The following is a 23,573-nucleotide window of genomic DNA, read 5'->3' on the forward strand; positions in this document are numbered from 1 at the left end:
TCACAAGCTTTCTTCATCTAACCCCATCAACATATCCTCTATTCCTTTCTCCCTCATGTGTTTATCTAGCTTCCCCTTAAATGCATCTATGCTAGTTGCCTCAACTACTCCTTGTGGGACCGAGTACAACATTCGAACCACTCTCTGGGTGAAGAAGTTTTATGGCCCCTAGTTCTGATCTCCCCCACAAGTGGAAACATCTTCTCTAGGTCTAACCTATCAAACACTTTCATAATCATAAAATGGCACTAGCCTGTTCAATCTTTCCTGATAGGTATAACGTCTCAGTATCATTCTAGTAAATCTTTTTTGCACCTTCTCCACTGTCTCTATATCCTTTTTATAATATGGTGACTGTAATGATCAGTAACATGTCATTCTAGAATGGTACACTAGGTGGAGCTGTATGTATATAAGAGTAGGCTACCCACAAGGCAGTAGTCAAGATGGATGCCTGCATGGATGCTGTACAAGTCCACATTGCTGAATAAAGTGACTAGCTCAAGCTAGCTGTTCATAATAAGAATGTCTATTTATTTATGAACATAACATGGTACCAGGATTAGTGAAATCTGCTGAATATTGTGAAACGCGACATGGAGATTTTGAAGCCACCGGAGGGTTTGAAACTCACGGGGAATGTCGACTGCAATTGGCGGACTTTCAAACAACAAATCGAACTCTACATTGCTGCCATCGGATTCGGTACGAAGCCAGACGCAAGGAAAATAGCATTACTGCTCACGGTTGCAGGCCCACAGGCGATAGAGGTATTTAATACATTTGTTTTTGATCAAGAGGAGAACAGAAAAAAATTGGATGATGTGCTAAAGAAGTTTGATACACATTGTTCTCCCAAAAAGAACGAAACCTATGAGAGATACGTGTTCTGTTCACGGACACAGCAGCAAAATGAGACTTTTGATAGCTTTATGACCGATCTGAAACTGAAAGCACAGACATGTAATTTCTCTGAGCTGAAATCATCCATGATTCGTGACCAGATTGTGTTTGGTATTCATGATAAAAAGGTCAGGGAACGTCTGTTGAGAGAAACCGAACTAACATTGGAAAATGCTGTGAAAATATGCCAAGCCAGTGAGCTAGCTCAAAAGCACGCGAAGACTTTCAGTGAAAATAATAATAATGTGATTGTAGTAAGTGATAGTGCTGCTGTCGGTGCTGTGTCCTACAAAGGAAAGAAACGTGGGCAGAACAGAAATGAAAAGCAATCAGAGGATGGAATTTTTAATTGTAAACACTGTGGTTACCATAATATGGTAAGATTTAAGGTGGCCATGGAAAAGGACAGGGATGGGCCGGAAATAAAGGTTCTAAATTGGGGGAAGGCCGATTTTAATAGGATAAGGCAGGATCTGGCCAAAATGGACTGGGATCAGCTACTTGTAGGAAAATCCGCATCGGAGCAATGGGAGGCTTTCAGAAGGGAGATTGAGATCATACAATGGCAACATGTTCCCGTAAAGGTCAAGGGTGGTTCCAAAAACCACAGGGAACCTTGGATGTCAGGGGATATACGAGAATGGATTAGGAAAAAAAGGAGGGCTTTTGGTAGATACAAAAGGCTAAAGACGGAGGAAGCCCTAGAGGAGTACAAAAAGTGCAGGGGGATACTTAAAAAAGAAATTAGGAGATCAAGGAGGGGCCATGAAATAACACTGGCAAGCAAAATAAAGGAAAATCCGAAGATGTTTTATAAGTATATTAAGGGTAAGAGGATAACTAGGGAAAAAATAGGGCCCATTAGGGACAAAAGTGGCAATCTGTGTGTGGAGCCGGAAGATGTAGGAGGGGTTCTAAATGAATTTTTTGCATCTGTTTTCACTATGGAGAAGGACGATGTAGACATAGAAATAGGGCGGGGGGACTGTGATATGCTCGAACATATTAACATCGAGAGGGAGGAGGTATTGGCGGTTTTAGCTGGCCTAAAAATGGATAAATCCCCAGGCCCGGATGAAATGTATCCCAGGCTGCTGTGTGAGGCAAAGGAGGAGATTGCGGGGGCTCTAACACATATATTCAGGACCTCTCTGGCCACAGGGGATGTGCCAGAGGACTGGAGAACCGCTAATGTAGTACCATTATTCAAGAAGGGTAGTAGGGAAAAACCGGGGAACTACAGGCCAGTGAGCCTAACATCAGTGGTAGGAAAATTATTGGAAAAAATCCTGAGGGACAAAATTTGTCTCCACTTGGAGAGGCAAGGATTAATCAGGGATAGTCAACATGGCTTTGTCAAGGGAAGATCATGCCTGACTAATTTGATTGAATTTTTTGAGGGGGTGACTAGGTGTGTGGATGAGGGTAACGCAGTGGATGTGGTATACATGGATTTCAGTAAGGCCTTCGATAAAGTCCCGCACAGGAGACTGGTCAAGAAGGTAAGAGCCCATGGAATCCAGGGTGCCTTGGCACATTGGATACAAAACTGGCTTAGTGGCAGAAGGCAGAGGGTGATGGTCGAAGGTTGTTTTTGTGACTGGAAGCCTGTGGCCAGTGGGGTACCACAGGGATCGGTGCTGGGTCCCTTGCTGTTTGTGGTCTACATTAATGACTTGGATATGAATGTAAAGGGTATGATCAGTAAGTTCGCGGATGATACAAAAATTGGTAGGGTGGTAAATAGCGAGGAGGGTAGCCTCAGTCTGCAGGACGATATAGATGGGTTGGTCAGATGGGCGGAACAGTGGCAAATGGAATTTAACCCGGAAAAGTGCGAGGTGATGCACTTTGGGGGGACTAACAAGGCAAAGGAATACACAATGAATGGAAAGACCCTAGGCAAGACGGAGGGTCAGAGGGATCTGGGTGTGCAAGTACACAGATCCCTGAAGGCGGCGGAACAGGTGGATAAGGTGGTAAAAAAGGCATATGGGATACTTGCCTTCATTAGCCGAGGCATTGAATATAAGAGCAAGGAGGTTATGATGGAGCTGTATAAAACACTGGTTAGGCCACAGCTGGAATATTGTGTGCAGTTCTGGTCGCCACACTACAGGAAGGATGTGATCGCGTTAGAGAGGGTGCAGAGGAGGTTCACCAGGATGTTACCAGGGCTGGAGCGCTTCAGCTATGAAGAGAGACTGGGCAGGTTGGGTTTGTTTTCCTTGGAGCTGAGGAGGCTGAGGGGGGACATGATTGAGGTGTACAAAATTATGAGGGGCATAGATAGGATGGATGCTGAGGAGCTTTTTCCCTTAGTAGAGGGGTCAATAACTAGGGGGCATAGATTCAAGGTAAAGGGCGGGAGGTTTAGAGGGGATTTGAGAAAGAACTTTTTCACCCAGAGGGTGGTTGGAGTCTGGAACTCACTGCCTGAAAGGGTTGTGGAGGCAGAAACCCTCACAACATTTAAGAAGCATTTGGATGTGCACTTGAAATGCCATAGCATACAAGGCTACGGGCCAAATGCTGGAATATGGGATTAGATTAGACAGGGCTTGATGGCCGGCGCGGACACGATGGGCCGAAGGGCCTCTATCCGTGCTGTATTACTCTATGACTCTATGACTCTATGACCAGTCATGACAATGCCCAGCGTTTGGAAAAATGTGCACAAAATGTAATGGAAAGAATCACTTTGCCAAACAATGCTTTTCAAAAGTAAAAACAAAGGGCAACAAGTCAATGTAATTGAGGACACTGATTTAAGTGAGACATTTTTTGTACGAATGGTGTCATGTGACAATATCAAAAAGGATACAGAAAATGTGCAGCCCTCAGGAATGGACAATGCTGAACATAAAGTTAATGCAGTAAAAGAGGACAAATGGATGATCCCACTGCAGGTAAATGGAGCATTAGTTACATTGAAACTAGACACTGGGGCAAAAGCAAACTTAATCAGTATGAGTGACATTAAAAATATGGAAGAAAAGCCCAAAATACAGAAAAAGTCAGTACTACTGAAGAACTATAATGGACAGAAAATAAATAGACAGACATTCTTATTACGAACAGCTAGCTTGAGCTAGTCACTTTATTCAGCAATGTGGACTTGTACAGCATCCATGCAGGCATCCATCTTGACTACTGCCTTGTGGGTAGCCTACTCTTATATACATACAGCTCTACAGCTCCACCTAGTGTACCATTCTAAAATGACATGTTACTGATCATTACAATGACCCGAACTGTTCACAGTACTCCAAGTGTGGTCTAACCAAGGTTGTATGCAAGTTTAACATAACTTCACTACTTTTCAATTCTATCCCTCCAGAAATGAACCCCAGTACTTTGTTTGCTTTTTTACAGCCTTATTAACCTGCATCGCTACTTTTAGTGATTTGTGTATCTGTACCACTAGATCCTTCTGCTCCTCTAGCTCATTTAGACACTTATTTTTCAAGGACTATGTGGCCTCCTTATTCTTCATACCAAAATGTACAACCTCACACTTATCTATATTGAAGTTCATTTGCCAATTACATGCCCATTCTGCAAATTTATTAATTTCTTCCTGTAATTTGTCGCAGTCCTCCTGTATTATCTACCCCCCAATTTGGTGTCATCCACAAATTTTGAAATTGTACTTCCGATTTCAGAGTCCAAATCGTTTACGTAACTGGTGAACAACAGTGGTCCCAGCACCAATCCTTGTGGAACATCACTTCCCACCTTTTACGTCATTAGCCTATGATTAGGGCTGATTGAGTTGTCAGCTTTTCTTTCCTGCTGAGTCGGCTGTTTTGAAGCTGTTGGTCTTTTGCTAGTTTTCTAGGTTGGTATGTGTGAGATTGATATTTCCTACGACCTGCAAGGTCAGAATTGATAGTTTTTTAAAAAACACAAGCAATTCGATCGCTCAGTTTTTGAAGTAAGATTAAAATTGAGCGTAACAGGGCACGTTTAGTAGAACGCAATTGCGGCCACAGAATGTGTAAAGATGAAATGTACTAATTATTCGTATGTTTAATTGCAGAAATGACCATACCAGTTTAGAGAGATGAAACTTACAAAAAGAGATACTGGCATGACCCTTTTTCTGGAAAACGAAACTTAGTAGTGGCCAGGAGAAGAATGACTCGTTTCTCAGAAATCACATCACAGAATCACAGAAATCACAGAAACCTCACAGTACAGATAGAGGCCATTTCGGCCCATCGAGCTTGCACCGACACATATCCCACCCGATCCCCGTAACCCCTACACCAACACATATCCCACCCTATCCCCGTAACCCCACGTATTTAATCCCCCTAACACTAAGGGTCAATTTTTATCATGGCCAATCAACCTAACCCCGCACATCTTTGGACTGTGGGAGGAAACCGGAGCACCCGGAGAAAACCCACGCAAACACGGGGAGAATGTGCAAACTCCACACAGACAGTCACCTGAGGCCGGATTCGAACCCGGGTCCCTGGCGCTGTGAGGCAACAGTGCTAACATGTCCTGGATGACTCATTTCCAAGAAATCAGAGGTTCTACAGGCCCCTTCAGTGAAAAGTGAAACTTATGTTATAGGCTACCTTGTTAATGATTAATGTATAGACACACCTAGTTAATGATTAATGTATAGACTTTTAAATCGATTGGATCTCTGAAGGAGGGATTGGAAAATGTGTATAATTGTGTGGACTTTGAGAAGCTTGTTAGAGTTCGATTCAGACGTGATCTGGAGGCTCTCCTCAGGCCTGAGTAAACCATTTTGACTTCAATTAGTGGTCTGTCTTTCTTTCGACAAGCTAGTGACGTCGACCTTGTATATCACTTGGTCCGCACTTTGGGGGCTTACATCAGTTTTCTGCAGCATATTCATCTCATTTGTACTTACTGACTGAATGAACTGCTTTTGATTTGACAGGCATTGGGGATTTAACAGACAAGTCCTTGTTTCAGACAATCACTAATGTTGTCCTATGGATATGTGACATCATGAAGTGTGACACTTTCAAGCATGATGCCTTTGAAAGCAGTGACATGATAGACAGACACTGTGGTGCCAGACTTTTAATGATATAGATCAATACATTAGAGAATCCGTTAGCGCTCACAGCTCTTAGAGTCTTTTGCAATAAAAATGGCCTCTTACCATATCCGTTAGTCTTTAGTCTGAGCACTAAGAATTCAAGTCGAACAAAAAGGTCCTACCTTTGACCCAACATTAAAAAAAGCATAAAACTGCAAAGGCTAGATTCCAAAACAAAACCAGAAACTGTTGGAGGTACTCAGCAGCTCAATCAGCACTTGTGGAGAGAACAGGCAAGTTTGCAGTTCAACCCTTCATCAGAACTAGAAACAATACAGAAGAACAGCATTTAAAAAGCAACAGAACAAAGGAAAGTGAGGAATAAAAGGCAGGCCGATACCAAGGGTGCAAGCAGACTGTCCCACCATCATGTGTTCAGTGGGTTCGCAGCCCAACTGTCAACACGTCTCTCTAACCCCTGCCAACATAGCCATCTACAGCTCTAACATTTCCTACTGTACAGAAAGTCGGAGCTAAAGTTCAGGCATGAGGTTATTAGAAAGTCAGTATTTAGGCCAGAGGGCTGTAAGGGTAATGTGCCTAATTGAAAGAGAAGATGCTTGACGTAATAAAGACTCACTATGCACTTGGTTGTACATAAAGCAAGGCTTTAATCGACTTGTAACAAAACATGGAGGTCTAGTTAGTAGTCACTAGCTTCCTGTTTCCAGACTGTCTCTGGCCAAGCTGGGCCCACGCCCTAGTATTTATACTCCTCGGGCAGCGCCCTCAGCTGGCCGTTCAGTAGTACTGCCCGAGTTACTTCTTGTAGAAATTGCGATTTATAAAATTCTTCCTCCCTAAAAGGTTTGGAAGTCCAGTCTTCCTTTAACGGGCTAGGCGGACCAAAAATAGCCGTAGTCATTTAGCTTTCTGCTTGTGACCGGAAGGCACGTCTCCCCGGACCGTGTCCTGGTCCCTGGGTCGCTTGGCCCGTACCGGTAAGTCGGTAGAGTCCGCGTCGTCTTGATCGTCCTGTGGAGGCCTGGGAATATCATGACTCCGGGTGCGGGTCCCCACAGGCGCAGAGCTGGCCTCATCCTGGGTCGTAGCCGAAGATTGTCCGGCGTCCTGATTTCGGGTGGCCATCCTACGGGGAGCGTTCGGCTCCCTGAGTTGATCCGGTAGCACTGCCGGCAGATCCCTCGATGTCCCAGGTAGGGCATCATCTTCATAGGGGTGCGGAGTGTTGACATCATAGACGTGGGATCCTACATCATTCGGGCCCGTGTGACCGGTTGGGCAGGGAGCCAGATCTCTGAGCGAGACGGTGGACTCCTGGCCATCGGGGTACCGCACGTGCGCATACGTGGGGTTTACCTCCGTTAACTCCACCTCGTCAACAAGAGGGTTGTTCTTGGCTGACCGGACAAACCTCCAGAGTAGCACATGGCCTGGAGCCACCAACCATGACGGTAGAGATGTCCCATGTGTAGAGCGATGCCGGAACTTGAAGAATTGCTCATGAGGTGTGACAATAGTGGATGTGGAGAGAAGAGACCTGACAGAGTGTAACACGTCGGGGAGCACAGTTTCCCACTGCTGGTCTGGTAGGTTGCGTGACCTCAGTGCCAGACGGACAGCGTTCCAGATGATGGCATTGTATCGTTCAACCTGTCCATTGCCGATTGGGTGATATGGTGTCATCTTACTCGAGGCGATTCCCCGTTGGGAGAGATAACTTTTAAGTTCACTCGACATAAAGGAGGGACCCCGATCCGTGTCGATAAAATTGTCCGTCCCGCAAAGGGAAAAGACCTGATCGAGGCATTTAATTACCATAGAGGTAAGCATATTAGGACAGGGGAAGGCAAAGGGAAAGCGTGAATACTCGTCTACCATCGTAAGTAGGTAGGTGTTCCGCGTCGACGAAGGCAATGGCCCTTTAAAGTCTATGCTGAGCCTCTGCATAGGCTGCATTGCATGTATGAGTAAGTCATCTGATGGGCGGAAGAATTGTGGTTTCAAATCTGCACAAATCCTACAGGAGGAGCATGTTTTCTTTACATCCTCCGTTGAGAATGGTAGATTTTTGGAGCGCACAAAGTGCAACATACGGGTAACGCCAGGATGGCATAAGTCCATATGCAGATCCGCCAGAGTCGACGTTGACACTGAAGAGCAAAATGCCCATGTGAAGGTATCTGGGGCCACATTCTGTTTGCCGGGTCGGTAACGGATAGTATATCCAAAGGCAGCCAGCTCCATCCTCCAGAGTTGAATTTTATTATTTTTGATTTTTGTGCGCTTCCGGTTATCCAACATGAAGGCCACAGAGCGCTGGTCAGTTATGAGCGTGAAATGACGCCGAGCAAGAAAATGACTCCATTGGCGTACAGCCTCGATGATGGCTGTAGCCTCCTTCTCGACAGGGGGGGTGGTAATGGAGCTCGCTACCCTGCAAGGTTCTGGATAGGAATGCCACGGGCCGACCGCCTTGATTCAAGGTAGCCGAGATCGCCACCTCCGATGCATCGCATTCGACCACAAAAGGAAGGTTTTCGTCAATGGAGCGAAGCGTGGCTTTCTCCAGCTGTCGTTTGAGGAGGTTGAAGGCAGAAATAGCTGTTGCTTCTAATGGAAAAGACTTCGCATGAAGCAGGGGCTGTATTTTATCGAAGAAGTGAGGTATCCACTTTGCGTAATAAGCAAACATGCCAAGTGCCCGACGAAGAGAGCCGAGATTTGTCGGGGGAGGGAGCTCCTGAAGTGGACGAAGTCGCTCTGGGTCCGGTTTAATAACACCGTTGCCCACCCAGTAGCCGAGAATGTTCACTGATGGCACCGATTTGGATTCGTTTAACGTTAAGTGGCGACAACGGAGGACATAAAAAATCTCTGAAGATTGGCGTCATGCTCCTTTTGATCATGGCCGGCAATAGTGATATTGTCTAAATACGGAAAGGTATCTGTCAAGTTCTCTTGCCGGACTAGGCCATCCATTGCCCGTTGGAAGACAGCCACCCCATTGGTGACCCCAAATGGAAGGCGACAAAACTGATAAAGCCGACCATTGGCCTCAAAGGCCGTATACTTTTTGTCAGTCTTTCAGCAGTACCTGATGGTACGCGCTCTTTAAATCGAAGGTTGAAAATACCTTGTATTTGGCAAGGTTGTTGACCATGTCATCTATGCGTGGTAGCGGGTAGGCATCCAGATCGGTATATTGATTAATAGTCTGCGAATAATCAATACACAGACGTTTCTTATGTTGTTTTAAAGGGTTTTTCACAATGACGACTTGAGCCGGCCAGGGGGATGAACACGGCTCGATAATACCGTCAGCTAAAAGACGAGAGATTTCTGCCTCGATAAATGCTCGGTCGTCTTGGCTAAAGCGCCGCAATTTGGTGGCTATGGGTTTACAGCGGGGGGAGAGATTGGCAAACAGGGAGGGCTCACCGAGTAAGGCCGCCGAGAGCGCACAAAACGGCACCTTAGAAATGGTAAGCTCCGGCTTCGACCCTCCAAACTCAAAAAAGTGAGTCTTTTGTGCTGCTTCTGGAAGTCCTGTCCCAGAAGCACATCGCTACATAAGTTTTCGAGTACTCTGAGCCGGGTGGAGGGATACGTGCGACTATTGAGGATGAGGTTGACAAGACAGAAGCCAGAAGAATTGGTGGTCAGAGACGTCAGAGCCATTGCAATCTCCCTGTCCGAGGGATAAATGCGCAGTTTTAACCTGCTGACAGCCCGCTTACTAATGAAGCTGTCAGAGCTGCAGGAGTCGATTAGCACACTTAGAGTGTGCCCATTTACTGAAAACTTCGTGGCTGCATGGGGCAAACTTTGGGGAAAAACAGCTGTGATGGGAGGAGGGGTAATTTTTCCTTCGGCAGCTGTAGCCTTAGCAGTGGTTCTTGGGGGAGGAGCAGCTCCATAGATAGCAGCTGTGAAGCTAACAGGAGCTCTCGACCGGTATACTTTAGAGGAGCGGCCTTTCTTGTTAGCAGAGGCCTGTAACTGGCATACCTTGGAAAAGTGTCCTTTCTTGCTGCAATGATTGCAGGTCGCATTACAAGCCAGGCAAAATTTTCTGTAATGGAACGTACCTCCACAAAATAAACACTTTCTTCCTGATTGCCAGGATGCTGCTAGGGCGGGGTCATCATGAGCAAAGGCCTCTAGGGTAGGGTCGTCGTCCATTAGAGTAGAGTCATCATCAGCGGGGGCATCCACCCGAGACCTATCGAAAGACTTATTAAGGGTGATAGCCGCCGCCCGTGCACGTGGTGGGAGATAAGTGTCTGCATTCTACTTGGCCAAGTCCAGGGAACACGCCTGGTCATAAGCAGCCCGTAAATTGATACATAGATACATAGATACATAGAAGATAGGAGCAGGAGTAGGCCATTCGGCCCTTCGAGCCTGCTCCGCCATTCAATGAGATCATGGCTGATCATCCAAATTCAGTACCCAGTCCCTGCCTTCTCCCCATATCCCTTGATCCCTTTAGCCTTAAGAAATATATCCAACTCCTTCTTGAATATACTTAATGAATTGGCCTCCACCGCCCTCTGTGGCAGAGAATTCCACAGGTTCACCACTCTCTGGGTGAAGAAATTCCTCCTCATTTCAGTCCTAAATGGCTTACCCCTTATCCTTAGACTATGACCCCTGGTTCTGGACTCCCCGGCCATCAGAAACATCCTTCCTGCATCTAGTCTGTCCAGGCCTGACAGAATTTTATAGGTTTCGATGAGATCCCCTCTCAATCTTCTAAACTCCAGAGAATTGATAAAGGAATCACGGGTTAGTTCCTCTTGATACTGTTCAGCTGTAACCGCTTTAAGGTTACAATCTTTGCTGGGCCTGCGAAGTTTCTGGAGGAATTAATCAAGTGATTCCCCAGGCTGCTGCCGAGTTGTGGACAGTAGGTGTTGAGCAAAGATTTCATTCGGGGACTTGACAAATAGCTGCTGTAAAATTTCGATAGCAGCGTCGTAGTCTATACAGTCCTCAATATAATCATACACATGAGGGGATACGTAGTTAATAAGCATTCGTAACTTATTAGAGGCACCCGCCCCACATTCTTCAAGAAAGTTGCTAAAGGTACGAAACCAATGCTTCCATACCTTCGCTGCCGCAGGTGCATTCAGGTCCAGGTCGAGACGAGCGGGTCTAAGGAGTTTTTCCATGATGGATCAGTTTCTTGCCCAGGTTCCTTTCTGCGGTTCGAGTTGCAGCTGGTTGTTCCGAATCACCCAAGGCGTGGAGACGACAACAAGTCGATTAAATTGACGTAATAAAGACTCACTACGCACTTGGTTGTACATAAAGCAAGGCTTAATCGACTTGTAACAAAACATGGAGGTCTAGTTAGTAGTCACTAACTTCCTGTTTCCAGACTGTCTCTGGCCAAGCTGGGCCCACGCCCTAGTATTTATACTCCTTGGGCGGCGCCCTCAGCTGGCCGTTCAGTAGTACTTCCTGAGTTACTTCTTGTAGAAGTTGCGATTTATGACAATGCTGTTCCTTGAGCTTGTGCTGTGTTTCATTGGAACCGTGTAGCAGGTCAGAGAGGGAGAAGTCAGAGTGGGAGTGGGACAGGATATTGAGGTGGCAAGCAACGGGGTGCTCAGGGTCACACTTGTGGACAGAATGGAAGTGGTCCCATATAACCTATACTTTCTCACTGGTACCGCTGGTGTCCCACCTAGCTGCGCCAAGTTTCCGTTATTTCTGGGAGTTTTAGACATGCCTTGCAAGGATCAGTGCCTCTGCCCGCATCATACCAAGCTAATTAGGAGGGTGGAGCTGGGTTGGTGCTCTGCTCCATTGGTTCAGTCAGGACCCAGCATATTGGTAAAGGCTGGTGCACCAAGTGAGTTGCACTGGTCTCCAACTGGGCAGTTGTGGGACCCACCAGTAGGTTCCAGGTCAGGGAGAGGCCTGGATCCTGAAAGGATGTATTTTGGTTTTTTAAAAGAGTCGGTTGGCCCTCTTACACAGGGGACAATGAGGACATGGATGACGTCGGTGGTGGGGGGGGGGGGGGCGGGAGGGGGGTATGGTGTCTAGGCCCCATGCTGGGTGAGCACCAGAGCTTCCTGCTGCATGGGTCAAGTAGGCTCCAGAGATGTGCCTGCAGTCTGACTGCCCCATACTAACTAGGCTGTTTGACTGACAGTTGAGAATCATCAAATTGGTAATGAAGATTATGTTCACTTTCCAATTGATGTGGGAAGGCGGTGCACACGAGAATAAACGTGTCGGATGATCAATGACTGCAGCATGGGATGGAGCAGTTGGAGATGGAAAGTCATGTCATAAAACTTCCAGGAATACATCCAACCAGAGTTGGCAACTCTACCCTGATCTATGAGACATCTGGAGGTCTGCTTCAAGATACCAGCAGATTCTAGTAGCTGCATAGGCCTCATTGCATCCATGCTTTGTGGTGAGCACAAAGGTATCATTAGCTATTGCTGAAGACAATAGCCTTGGTCTTCATATTCTTCCTGTCTACTTTCATCTTCAAATAAGAGTGATTGTTACCTATTTTAAATGAAAAATCCTGCACTTACGCCAATAGGGAATATGGAGTGGAAAACGGTGTGGTGCAGAGTAACTCAAAGAAAAATCCACCCTTAAATGTTGGTCTTTTTCTGTCACAGTGACTGGGCGGCCATCCGTGGGACTGGACTGGACCGGACCGGACTGGACTGTCCAGTCCAGTCCACCTTATGTGCAACATTAAAGCAGTCATTCAAAAGTTGCAATCAGGTCTTTACATTTCTACCAGCAGACCTCGGCTGTTGAGAAGAATTCAGCCAGGATACAATCTGTGGTCTCCAAAGACGCATAGAATCATAGAATGATACAGCACAGAAGGAGGCCATTCTGCCCATTATGTCTGTGCCAGCTCTTGATAGAGGTATCCAATTAATCCACTGCTCTGCTCTTCCCCGCCCCCCGCCCCCCCCCCCCCAGCCCAGTAAAAAAAATTCCCTTCAAGTATTTATCTAATTCCCTTTTGAATGTTACTATTGAATCAACTTGCACCATCCTTTCAGGGAGTGCATTTCACATCACAACAACTCGCTATGTAAAAAAATGTTTTCTCATGTCATCTCTTGTTCTTTTCCCAATCACCTTAAATTTGTGTCCTCTAGTTACCAACCTTCTGCCACAGGAAACAGTTTCTCCTTATTTACTCGATCAAACCATTCATGATTTTGAACACCTCTATCAAATCTTCTCAATCTTCTCTGCTCAAAGGAGAACAACCCCAGCTTCTCCAGTCTCTCCACATAACTGAAGTCCCTCATCCCTGGAATCATTCTTGTAAATCTCTTCTGCACCCTCTCCAAAGCTTTGACATCATTGCTAAAGTGCCCAGAATTGAACACAATACTCCAGCTGAGGCCTAATCAGTGTTTTATAAAGATTTAGCATAACCTCCTTGCTTTTCTACTCTATTCCTCTATTAATAAAGCCAACGATCCCATATGCTTTTTTAACAGCCTTCTCAACTTGTTATGCCACCTTCAAAAATGTGTGTACATACACACCCAGGTCCCTCTGTTCCTGCACCCTTTTAAAATTGCACCATTTAGTTCACATTGCCTCTCCTCATTATTCCTACCAAAATTAACCACTTTACACTTCTCTGCGTTAAATTTCATCTGCCAAGTGTCTGCTCATTTCACCAGCCTGTCTATGTCCTCTTGAAGTCTATTACTATCCTCCTCATTGTTGACTACATTTCCGAGTTTCGGATCATCTGCAAATTTTGAAATTATGCCCTGTATAATCAAGTCCAGGTCAGTAATATGCAGGGCAGCACGGTGGCATAGTGGTTAGCACTGTTGCCTCACAGCGCCAGGGACCTGGGTTCAAATCTGGCCTCGGGTGACTCGGGAGTTTGCACATCCTCCCGTGTTTGCGTGGGTTTCCTCCGGGTGCTCCGGTTTCCTCCCACAGTCCAAAGATGTGCGGGTTAGGTTGATTGGCCATGATAAAAAAATTGGCCCTTAGTGTTAGGGGGGATTAAATACGTGGAGTTACGGGGATAGGGCTTGGGTGGGATGGCTGTCGGTGTAGGGACCGGGTGCTAGGGTTTGGATGATCAGCCATGATCTCGTTGAATGGTGGAGCAGGCTCGAAGGGCCGAATGGCCTACTCCTGCTCCTATCTTCTATGTTTCTATGCCAGTTTGACGAGGAACCACTTCCTGAGGTTGGCTAGCACAAACTCTCTTTTCATACTATGGTGCAGTATAAGAGCCCTCACCAGCCACAATGCTCTTACCTGCTCTGGGTACCACAGCCTGGCTCTACCACACAGCCGCTTCACGCCCACCTGTCTCCATGGTTACCGTTCTATTGGCCTCGCCCTCTGATAGACGTAGTGACGTACACACTGCGGCCAATGGGCGCGCTGCACCCGCTGATTGTTCGGTTTCCTAGCTACCGGGGGAGGGTTATGTGGATGTAGCGTAACTTCCGGCCCTGTGCCGCCTCTTGCATCAGCGTCGGCGCAGTAGAACAGGATGGAGAGCGGCGAGGGTAAGTGAATGAGGGGCGCTGACCAACATGATGTCTGACGGCAAATGTGCGTTGGCGCTGAGTATAGCAGTGATCTCATGGCTGCGAGTCTGGTCGGCAGCTCCCTGCAAGCCTGGGGCCAGCCAGGTTGGGAGGAAAAAAAAGGTTCCTTGCCGCACCTACCCGGGCTGTCCTGTAGTGAAAGCGAAACTGGGCTGGTGATCTGGCGATAGGACATGTTTTTATAAAATACTAGCTGAAGTGCCCGGCGGTGCCGAGGGTCTTTTGAGGCATGTTGTTGTTGGAAGAGAGAGAGAGAGAGAGCGACTGGGGGGTGAAGAGAGAGAGCGACTGGGGGGGGGAAGAGAGAGAGCGACTGGGGGGGGGAAGAGAGAGAGCGACTGGGGGGGGAGAAGAGAGAGAGCGACTGGGGGGGAGAAGAGAGAGAGCGACTGGGGGGGGAGAAGAGAGAGAGCGACTGGGGGGGGAGAAGAGAGAGAGCGACTTGGGGGGGGGAGAAGAGAGAGAGCGACTTGGGGGGGGAGAAGAGAGAGAGCGACTGGGGGGGGGAGAAGAGAGAGCGACTGGGGGGGGAGAAGAGAGAGAGCGACTGGGGGGGGAGAAGAGAGAGAGCGACTGGGGGGGGAGAAGAGAGAGAGCGACTGGGGGGGAGAAGAGAGAGAGCGACTGGGGGGGAGAGAGCGACTTGCGGGGGGGAAAGAGAGAGCGACTGCGGGGGGGAAAGAGAGAGAGCGACTGCGGGGGGAAAGAGAGAGAGCGACTGCGGGGGGAAAGAGAGAGAGCGACTGCGGGGGGGAAGAGAGAGAGCGACTGCGGGGGGGAAGAGAGAGAGCGACTGCGGGGGGGAAGAGAGAGAGCGACTGCGGGGGGGAAGAGAGAGAGCGACTGCGGGGGGAAGAGAGAGAGCGACTGCGGGGGGAAGAGAGAGAGCGACTGCGCGGGGGGAAGAGAGAGAGCGACTGCGCGGGGGGGAAGAGAGAGAGCGACTGCGCGGGGGGGAAGAGAGAGAGCGACTGGGCGGGGGGGAAGAGAGAGAGCGACTGGGCGGGGGGGAAGAGAGAGAGCGACTGGGCGGGGGGGAAGAGAGAGAGCGACTGGGCGGGGGGAAGAGAGAGAGCGACTGGGCGGGGGGGAAAGAGAGATCTGATGGCTGCGAGTCTGGTCGGCAGCCCCCTGCAAGCCTGGGGCCAGCCAGGTTGGGAGGGGAAAAAAAGGTTCCTTGCCGCACCTACCCGGGCTGTCCTGTAGTGAAAGCAAAACTGGGCTGGTGATCTGGCGATAGGACATGTTTTTATAAAATACTAGCTGAAGTGCCCGGCGGTGCCGAGGGTCTTTTGAGGGCATGTTGTTGTTGGAAGAGAGAGAGAGCGCGACTGGGGGGGGGGTGGTGAAGAGAGAGAGAGCGACTGGGGGCGGGGGGGAAGAGAGAGAGCGACTGGGGGGGGGGGAGAAGAGAGAGAGCGACTGGGGGGGGGGAAGAGAGAGAGCGACTTGGCGCATCACCCCCCCCACCCCCCCATCAATTACTCAAAAGACTGAGGTTGAGCGAGTAACAATCAGGCTTTTATTAACCAAAGAATGAAGGTCTTGTCTCGAGTGGTCGACCCGTCCAGAATACTAAGGGACTGGGAGGTAGTCACTTATATACCTGGAATAGTGGGAGGAGTCAGCCGAGGCATGGCCAGACCTGTACCTAGTGGAATACACATACAGACACAGACAGGTATGACAGTGGTTTACCACATTCACCCCTTGTTTAAAAATGAGTCCGGCGGGGTGAAGTGTATTTAAAAGCTCGTGTATTGGAGTCTCTCCGGAGGTCTTGTCTGCCGCTGTGATCGACGTGGCGACGGCAGGGGTGGTGGAGCTTCCGGCGTCGCGTCCCGTGTAGGCTGGGGCCCTGGAGTGCAGTCCTCGTGGGTGACGGTCCAAGGCGAGCCGGCTGCTGGGGTTGGATATCGGGCCGTGGTGGGGGGGTGGTAATGGGTAGTGGGTTACAGCGGTCCCCGAGGGTGCGAGGTCTCGTATGGAGACTGTGTCCTCCCGCCCGTCCGGGTACGCAATGTAAGCGTACTGGGGGTTGGCGTGGAAGAGGTCGACCCTCTCGACCAGGGGGTCCGTTTTATTGGCCCTCGCGTGTCTTCTCAGTAGTACCGGCCCTGGGGACGTCAGCCATGGCGGTAACGATGTCCCCGATGTGGACTTCCTTGGGAAGACAAACATTTTCTCGTGAGTGGTGGCAGTGCAGAGCAGTGACCGAATCGAGTGGAGCGCATCGGGGAGCACCTCCTGCCAGCGGGAGGTCGGAAGGCCCCTAGACTTTAAGGCTAGTAGGGCGGCCTTCCAAACTGTTGCATTCTCTCTTTCCACCTGTCCGTTCCCCCGGGGGTTGTAACTGGTGGTCCTGCTTGTGGCTATACCCCTAGCGAGCAGGTACTGGCGGAGTTCGTCGCTCATAAACGATGAGCCCCGGTCGCTATGGATATAGCTGGGGAAACCGAACAGGGTGAAGAGGCTGTTCAGAGATTTAATGACCGTGGCACTGGTCATGTCCGGGCAGGGGATAGCGAACGGGAACCGGGAGTACTCGTCAATGATGTTGAGGAAGTACACATTGCGGTCGGAGGAGGGGAGAGGCCCTTTGAAATCGACGCTCAGGCGTTCGAAAGGGCGAGTGGCTTTTATCAGGTGGGCTCTGTCTGGTCTATAAAAGTGCGGTTTGCACTCAGCGCAGAGTTGGCAGTTCTTGGTCATGGTCCTGACCTCCTCGATGGAGTAAGGCAGGTTGCGGGCCTTGATGAAGTGGAAGAACCTGGTGACCCCTGGGTGGCAGAGGTCATTGTGGAGGGCCCTCAGCCTATCGATCTGCGCGCTGGCGCAGGTGCCACGCGATAGGGCGTCTGGGGGTTCATTGAGCTTCCCAGGCCGGTACAAGATCTCGTAATTGTAGGTGGAAAGTTCGATTCTCCACCTCAAGATCTTGTCATTTTTGATTTTGCCCCTCTGCTTGTTGTTGAACATAAAAGCAACTGAACGCTGGTCAGTGAGCAGGGTAAATCGTTTTCCGGCCAGGTAGTGCCTCCAATGACGCACAGCCTCCACGATAGCCTGGGCCTCCTTCTCGACCACGGAGTGTCTGGTCTCCGGGCCCTGGAGGGTTCGTGAGAAGAATGCCACAGGTCTCCCCGCCTGATTAAGGGTGGCGGCCAGAGCGAAGTCGGACGCATCGCTTTCCACCTGGAAGGGGATGGATTCGTCCACTGCGTGCATGGTGGCTTTGGCAATGTCTTCCTTGATACGGTGGAAGGCTAAGCGGGCCTCTGCCGTCACGGGAAAAGAGGTGGACTTGATCAGCGGACGGGCTTTGTCTGCATAGTAGGGGACCCACTGAGCGTAGTAGGGAAAAAAACCCTAGGCACCTCTTCAGAGCTTTTAGGCAGTGGGAGTTCCATAAGGGGACGCATCCGGTCCGGGTCGGGACCGATGACCTCGTGTTCCACAACACAGCCAAGGATGGCGAGGCGGTCTGTGCAGAATATGCACTTCTCCTTGTTATATGTCAGGTTCAGGAGTTGGGCGGTGCGGAGGAATTTCTCGAGGTTTGCGTCATGGTCCTGCAAGTCATGGCCGCAGATGGTCACATTATCTAGGTAAGGGAAAGTGGCCTGCAGCTCGTTTTGATCGACCATCCGGTCCATCTCCCTTTGGAAGACGGAGACCCCATTGGTAACGCCGAAGGGAACTCTAAGGAAGTGATAGAGGCGGCCGTTTGCCTCAAAAGCAGTATACTGGCGGTCTTCGGGGCGGATGGGGAGCTGGTGGTACGCTGATTTCAGGTCAATGGTCGAAAAGACGCGGTACTGCGCGATCTGGTTGACCATGTCCGCTATGCGGGGGAGTGGGTAGGCGTCCAGCAGGGTGTAGCGGTTTATTGTTTGGCTGTAGTCGATGACCAGGCGTTGTTTCTCGCCGGTCTTAACAACCACAACCTGGGCTCGCCAGGGGCTGGAGCTGCCTTCAATAATCCCCTCCTTCAGGAGCCGTTCCACTTCGGTTTTGATGAAAACCCTGTCCCCGGCACTGTATCGCCTGCTCTTTGTGGCGACGGGCTTACAGTCGGGGGTGAGGTTAGCAAACAGTGGGGGGGGTGAGACGCTGAGTGTGGAGAAGTTGCATCTGGTGCGCGGCGGGCAATTTGGAGGCTGCTGGCTGCGGACTGTGAGTGGGGGGAGGGGGCCACCGTACGCCATCGTAACGCTTTTGAGGTGGCACTGGAAATCCAACCCCAGTAGAACGGCAGCGCAGAGTTCGGGCAGGACCAAGAGTTTAAAATTATTGAACACAGTCCCGTCTACTACTAGTGTCACCACGCAGTAGCCGCCAATGTCCGCTGACTGGGACTCGGAGGCCATAGAAATCCGCTGGTGCGCAGGCAGGACTGGGAGAGAGCAACACCGTGCCGGGGTGGATGAAGCTCTCTGTGCTCCTGGAGTCAAAAAGGCAGTTTATTGCATGGCCGTTTCCCTTAACGTCCATTTTGGACCGAGCTAGCTGGTGCAGTCTCATTTGGTCCAGCGTCACAGAGGCCAGTGTAGGGGTCGGTGTGTCGCTGCGAGTATCAGATGGGGGGGGGGTTGGCGGTCTGCTGCGTCCCGGCTGGTGTCCAAGATGGCGGCGTCCATGATTCCCATGTGGCTGGAGTCGTCCAAGATGGCTGCTGCTGCGGTGGTTCGCACATGGCTGGGGAGGCCCAAGATGGTGGCCCGCACGGCCCACACGCGGCGCTGTTGGGGGCCCAAGATGGCGGCTCGCACGGCCCACACGCGGCGCTGCTGGCGTTCGGGGCGGCTTTGGCCTTGCAGACGCTGGCGTAGTGTCCTTTTTCCCGCAGCCCGAGCAGGTCGCATTCTTCGCCGGGCAGCGCGCTCTGGGGTGTTTGGCCTGGCCACAGAAGTAGCATTTCTGGCCTTGGGATACTGCTGTCTGGCTTTGGGACACTGCTGCGGTAGTTGGGCCGTTGTTGGGCTGTGGCTGGGGTGGCACGGTGCTATGGGGCTGTCCTACCGTGTCCCAGGTTGCCGTTCCCCGCGGTGTCCACGGTGCAGAGGAGTAGGCATCCATGCCCCGGAAGGCTGCGTCCAGCGTTAGTGCGATGTCGGAGGCTTTGTCGAGGGTGAGGTCACTCTGCTCCAGCAGTCGCTGTCGGGTGTAGTTGGACCTGTGGCCCGCTACGAAGGCATCCCGGATCAGTTCCTCCGTGTACTTAATGGGCGTTACCGCCTTACACCCACAGGCCCGGCCAAGCACGGACAGTGCTTGGAGGTATTCCTCAGTCGATTCCCCAGGTTGTTGCTTGCGACTCCCAGAAGGTGCCTAGCGTATACTTCGTTCACAGGGCGCGTGTACTGGGTCTTGAGGAGCTGGAGGGCGGATGTGTACGAGGGTCGCGTCCCGGATGACTGAGTACACTCGGTGGTTCACCTTGGAGAACAGGACAGACAGTTTGTCCGCATCCGTTTCGACCGCAGTGGAGGCAGTCAGGATGTCTCGAAGCACGTGAGCCAGTGAGCAAACTTGGTGGAAGCGTCGCTTCCCGACTGTCCAGGTCCAGGCATGCTGGTGTGAGGATCTTCTCCATTATAAAAAATTTAGTTAATAAAATTGATGCGCCATCAATTACTCAAAAGACTGAGGTTGAGCGAGTAACAATCAGGCTTTTATTAACTAAAGAATGAAGGTCTTGTCTCGAGTGGTCGACCGTCCAGAATACTAAGGGACTGGGAGGTAGTCACTTATATACCTGGAATAGTGGGAGGAGTCAGCCGAGGCATGTCCAGACCTGTACCTAGTGGAATACACATAGACACAGACAGGTATGACGGTGGTTTACCACAGGGGGGAAGAGAGAGAGCGACTGGGTGGGGGGGGGGGGGGAAGAGAGAGCGACGGGGGGGGGGGGAAGAGAGAGCGACTGGGGGGGGGGAAGAGAGAGCGACTGGGGGGGGGGGGGAAGAGAGAGCGACTGGGGGGGGGAAGAGAGAGCGACTGGGGGGGGGGGAGAGAGAGCGACTGGGGGGGGGAAGAGAGAGCGACTGGGGGGGAGGAAAGAGAGAGCGACTGGGGGGGGGAGGAGAGAGAGCGACTGGGGGGGGAGGAAAGAGAGTGACTGGGGGGGGGAAGAGAGAGCGACTGGGGGGGGAAGAGAGAGCGACTTGGGGGGGGGAAGAGAGAGAGCGACTGGGGGGGGAAGAGAGAGCGACGGGGGGGGGAAGAGAGAGAGCGACTGGGGGGGGAAGAGAGCGACGGGGGGAAGAGAGAGAGCGACTGGGGGGGAAGAGAGCGAGCGACTGGGGGGGGAAGAGAGCGAGCGACTGGGGGGGGAAGAGAGCGAGCGACTGGGGGGAAGAGAGCGAGCGACTGGGGGGGAAGAGAGCGAGCGACTGGGGGGGGGAAGAGAGCGAGCGACTGGGGGGGGAAGAGAGCGAGCGACTGGGGGGGGAAGAGAGCGAGCGACTGGGGGGGGAAGAGAGCGAAGCGACTGGGGGGGGAAGAGAGCGAGCGACGACTGGGGGGGAGAGAGCGAGCGACTGGGGGGGAAGAGAGCGAGCGACTGGGGGGGGAAGAGAGCGAGCGACTGGGGGGGGAAGAGAGCGAGCGACTGGGGGGGAAGAGAGCGAGCGACTGGGGGGGGAAGAGAGCGAGCGACTGGGGGGGGAAGAGAGCGAGCGACTGGGGGGGGAAGAGAGCGAGCGACTGTGGGGGAAGAGAGAGCGACTGGGGGGATGGGGAGGGGGGGGGAAGAGGGAGGGGAGGGGGGAAGGGAGGGGAGGAGGGGAAGAGGAGGGGGGAGGGGGGAAGAGTCCCTGAGCCCCCTGACCTCCGCCCCCCCGAGCCCCGCCCTCCCGAGCCCCGCCCCCCCCGATCTCCCAAGCCCCCCCCCCCCGGATCTCCGGAACCCCGTTTCCCCCCCCACCCAAGCACCGAACTCCGGAGGCCCGATCTCCCGAGCACCGGCCCCCCCCCGCCCTCCCGAGCTGGCTTCAAGTCCGCCGATTGCGGCTGAGAGAGACGGCCGGCGGGCCCGGTTGCCGGGGTAACCCTTTCCGCTCTCCAAGCCCCGCCCGAGATCCGCACTCCCGAGAGCCCCCCGCCCGAGCCGAGTGGGGAACAGAGAGAGACGCCGCGTCTCAGCTGCTCCTGCTGCGCGCGCACCCTGACCCTCGTGGCTGACGCCGTTGCCCCAGGTAACGTGACACCGGGGGGTGGTGAGGAGCTTTGCAGAAGCTGTGGGACAATTACCTAGCTCGGGCCTGGCTGGGCAAGAAAGGCCCAGGCTTTGAGACCTAACAAAAACGGGGAAAGGTAGGAAAAAGAATCTTCAGGTTGGACAAAATATTTACAAATGAATGAAGTTTTTTTAAAAACAATTTAATAAAAGCAATTTTATTTTGCTGGAAATGTATATTTGAAAAGAAAGACGCAGAAAGCAGGAAAAAGAATGGAAGCAAGATGGCGGCTACTCACCTCGGTTCAGAACGATAAGGCCCGCCCACACACGCACCAATTGGTCGACCGTCAGGTCACCAAAGCGTAGGATTGGTCAATCGTCCCGTCACTCGACCGTCGAAGGGCCCGGCTGCACGTGCCAGGAACCTGCCGTACGATTGGTCGACCTCGAGGTCACTCTGTCGCTAATGAGCGGAATTTTGAAGGTTTTTCGGATACCGCGGGCGCAATTTTTGTCCGGCCAAAACGTAAATACGGTTACCGTCGTTTTGGAACTGTGAGCTTTCTTTCGACGTAACGCACGCGTAGGTACGCTCATCCCAACTCCTCAATCAGATGTCTCTGATATCTAGTATGGGAGCGGGTACTGTAGCATATAATTAAGTTACTGGACTAATAACCTGGAGATGCGAATTCAAATTCCACCATGGCAGTTTGTGAATTCAGTTACTTCAATAAATCTGGAATAAAAACTATCGGATTGTAGATTAAAAAATAATATCAGTAATGGTTACTGTGAAACTATTGGATTGTCGTAAAAACCCAACTGGTTCACTCGTGCCCTTTAGGAAACCTTGCTATCTGGCTTATGTGTGACTCCAGACCCACAGGAATATGGTTGAATCTTAACCCTCTGTAATGGCCTAGCAAGCCACAGCTACAAGAAATAAGAATAAAACAGGATGAGCCACCTGCTATTGACCTAGGCATCAGATTTGGATACGACAGGCCCATCCAGCCCAGTTGACTCTGTAAAGGCCTCCTCACTAACATCTGGGGACTAGTGCCAAAATTGGGAGAGCTGTCCCACAGATTAGTCAAGCAACATACTCAGAATCATATCCCAGACTCATCTGTCACCATTCCAGGTTATGTCCTGTTCCACTGGCAGGACAGACACACCAGAGGTGGTGACAATAGTGTACAGTCAGGGGGGAATGGCCCGGGAGTCCTCAACATTGACTTCAGACCCTGTGGCCAATCTTTTCCCCCTAATTATTTTTTGGGTGCACAGCCCTTTTAAGGGGCTGTGTGGCCCATTCACAGCTTCACGCATGTGCAATATTTTACATGGGGTGTGTAATGATCAGTAACATGTCATTCTAGAATGGTACACTAGGTGGAGCTGTATGTTTTAGTAAGGGGCTACCCACAAGGCAGTAGTCAAGACGGATGCCTGTACACTAGTCCACATGGCTGAATAAATGACTAGCTCAAGCTAGCTGTTCATAATGAAAACGTCTATTTATTTATGAACATAACAGGGTGGGGGGAAAAGATGGCCCCGGGCTGTGCAGGACTGGCAGAGAGCTGTGCAGTCGTGCAGCTTAGAGGGAACGATGCCTGTGGCATCAGGTAAAACATGGGCCCTCAACTGATGAATCTGTACTCCTCCATGTTGAGTACCACTTGGAAGAAGCACTCAGAGGTGAGGTGATTGCCCTTGACATCAAGGGCAGCAATTGACCAAGTATGACACTAAGGAACCCTAATAAAATTGAAGTCAATGGGGATCAGGGGGAAAACTCTCCACTGGCTGGAGTCATACCTAACACAAA

The 23,573-nt window shown here is 50.9% G+C and overlaps 1 protein-coding gene and 1 long non-coding RNA gene across 7 annotated transcripts in view; one reads left to right on the forward strand and one right to left on the reverse strand.

Annotated features, from left to right (window-relative positions):
- The window catches only part of LOC147106650 (uncharacterized), a 48,958-nt gene extending 34,609 nt beyond the window's left edge, over positions 1-14,349 (reverse strand). Inside the window, exon 1 of the long non-coding RNA XR_015080973.1 lies at positions 14,252-14,349. This is a non-coding gene — a long non-coding RNA (uncharacterized LOC147106650). The remainder of the gene's footprint in view (positions 1-14,251) is intronic.
- Positions 14,350-14,405: 56 nt separating this feature from the next.
- The window catches only part of cars1 (cysteinyl-tRNA synthetase 1), a 124,455-nt gene continuing 115,287 nt past the window's right edge, over positions 14,406-23,573 (forward strand). For 2 of the 6 annotated variants that reach the window (XR_015080970.1, XM_086007674.1), the window contains exon 1: positions 14,416-14,508. Coding sequence is in view for 5 of the 6 variants with exons in the window: in XM_086007674.1 (XP_085863800.1) it covers positions 14,493-14,508 (16 nt within the window). In the remaining variant the exon portion in view is untranslated. Of the gene's footprint in view, positions 14,509-14,535; positions 14,555-23,573 lie in introns of those variants that run through there. The other 4 variants (XM_086007676.1, XM_086007673.1, XM_086007672.1 and 1 more) reach the window with 4 other exon arrangements.

Source organism: Somniosus microcephalus, chromosome 15 (genome assembly GCF_052327205.1).
Source record: "Somniosus microcephalus isolate GS21.2 chromosome 15, FLI_Smic_1.0, whole genome shotgun sequence".
In the NCBI taxonomy this organism is placed as follows: Eukaryota; Metazoa; Chordata; class Chondrichthyes; order Squaliformes; family Somniosidae; genus Somniosus; species Somniosus microcephalus.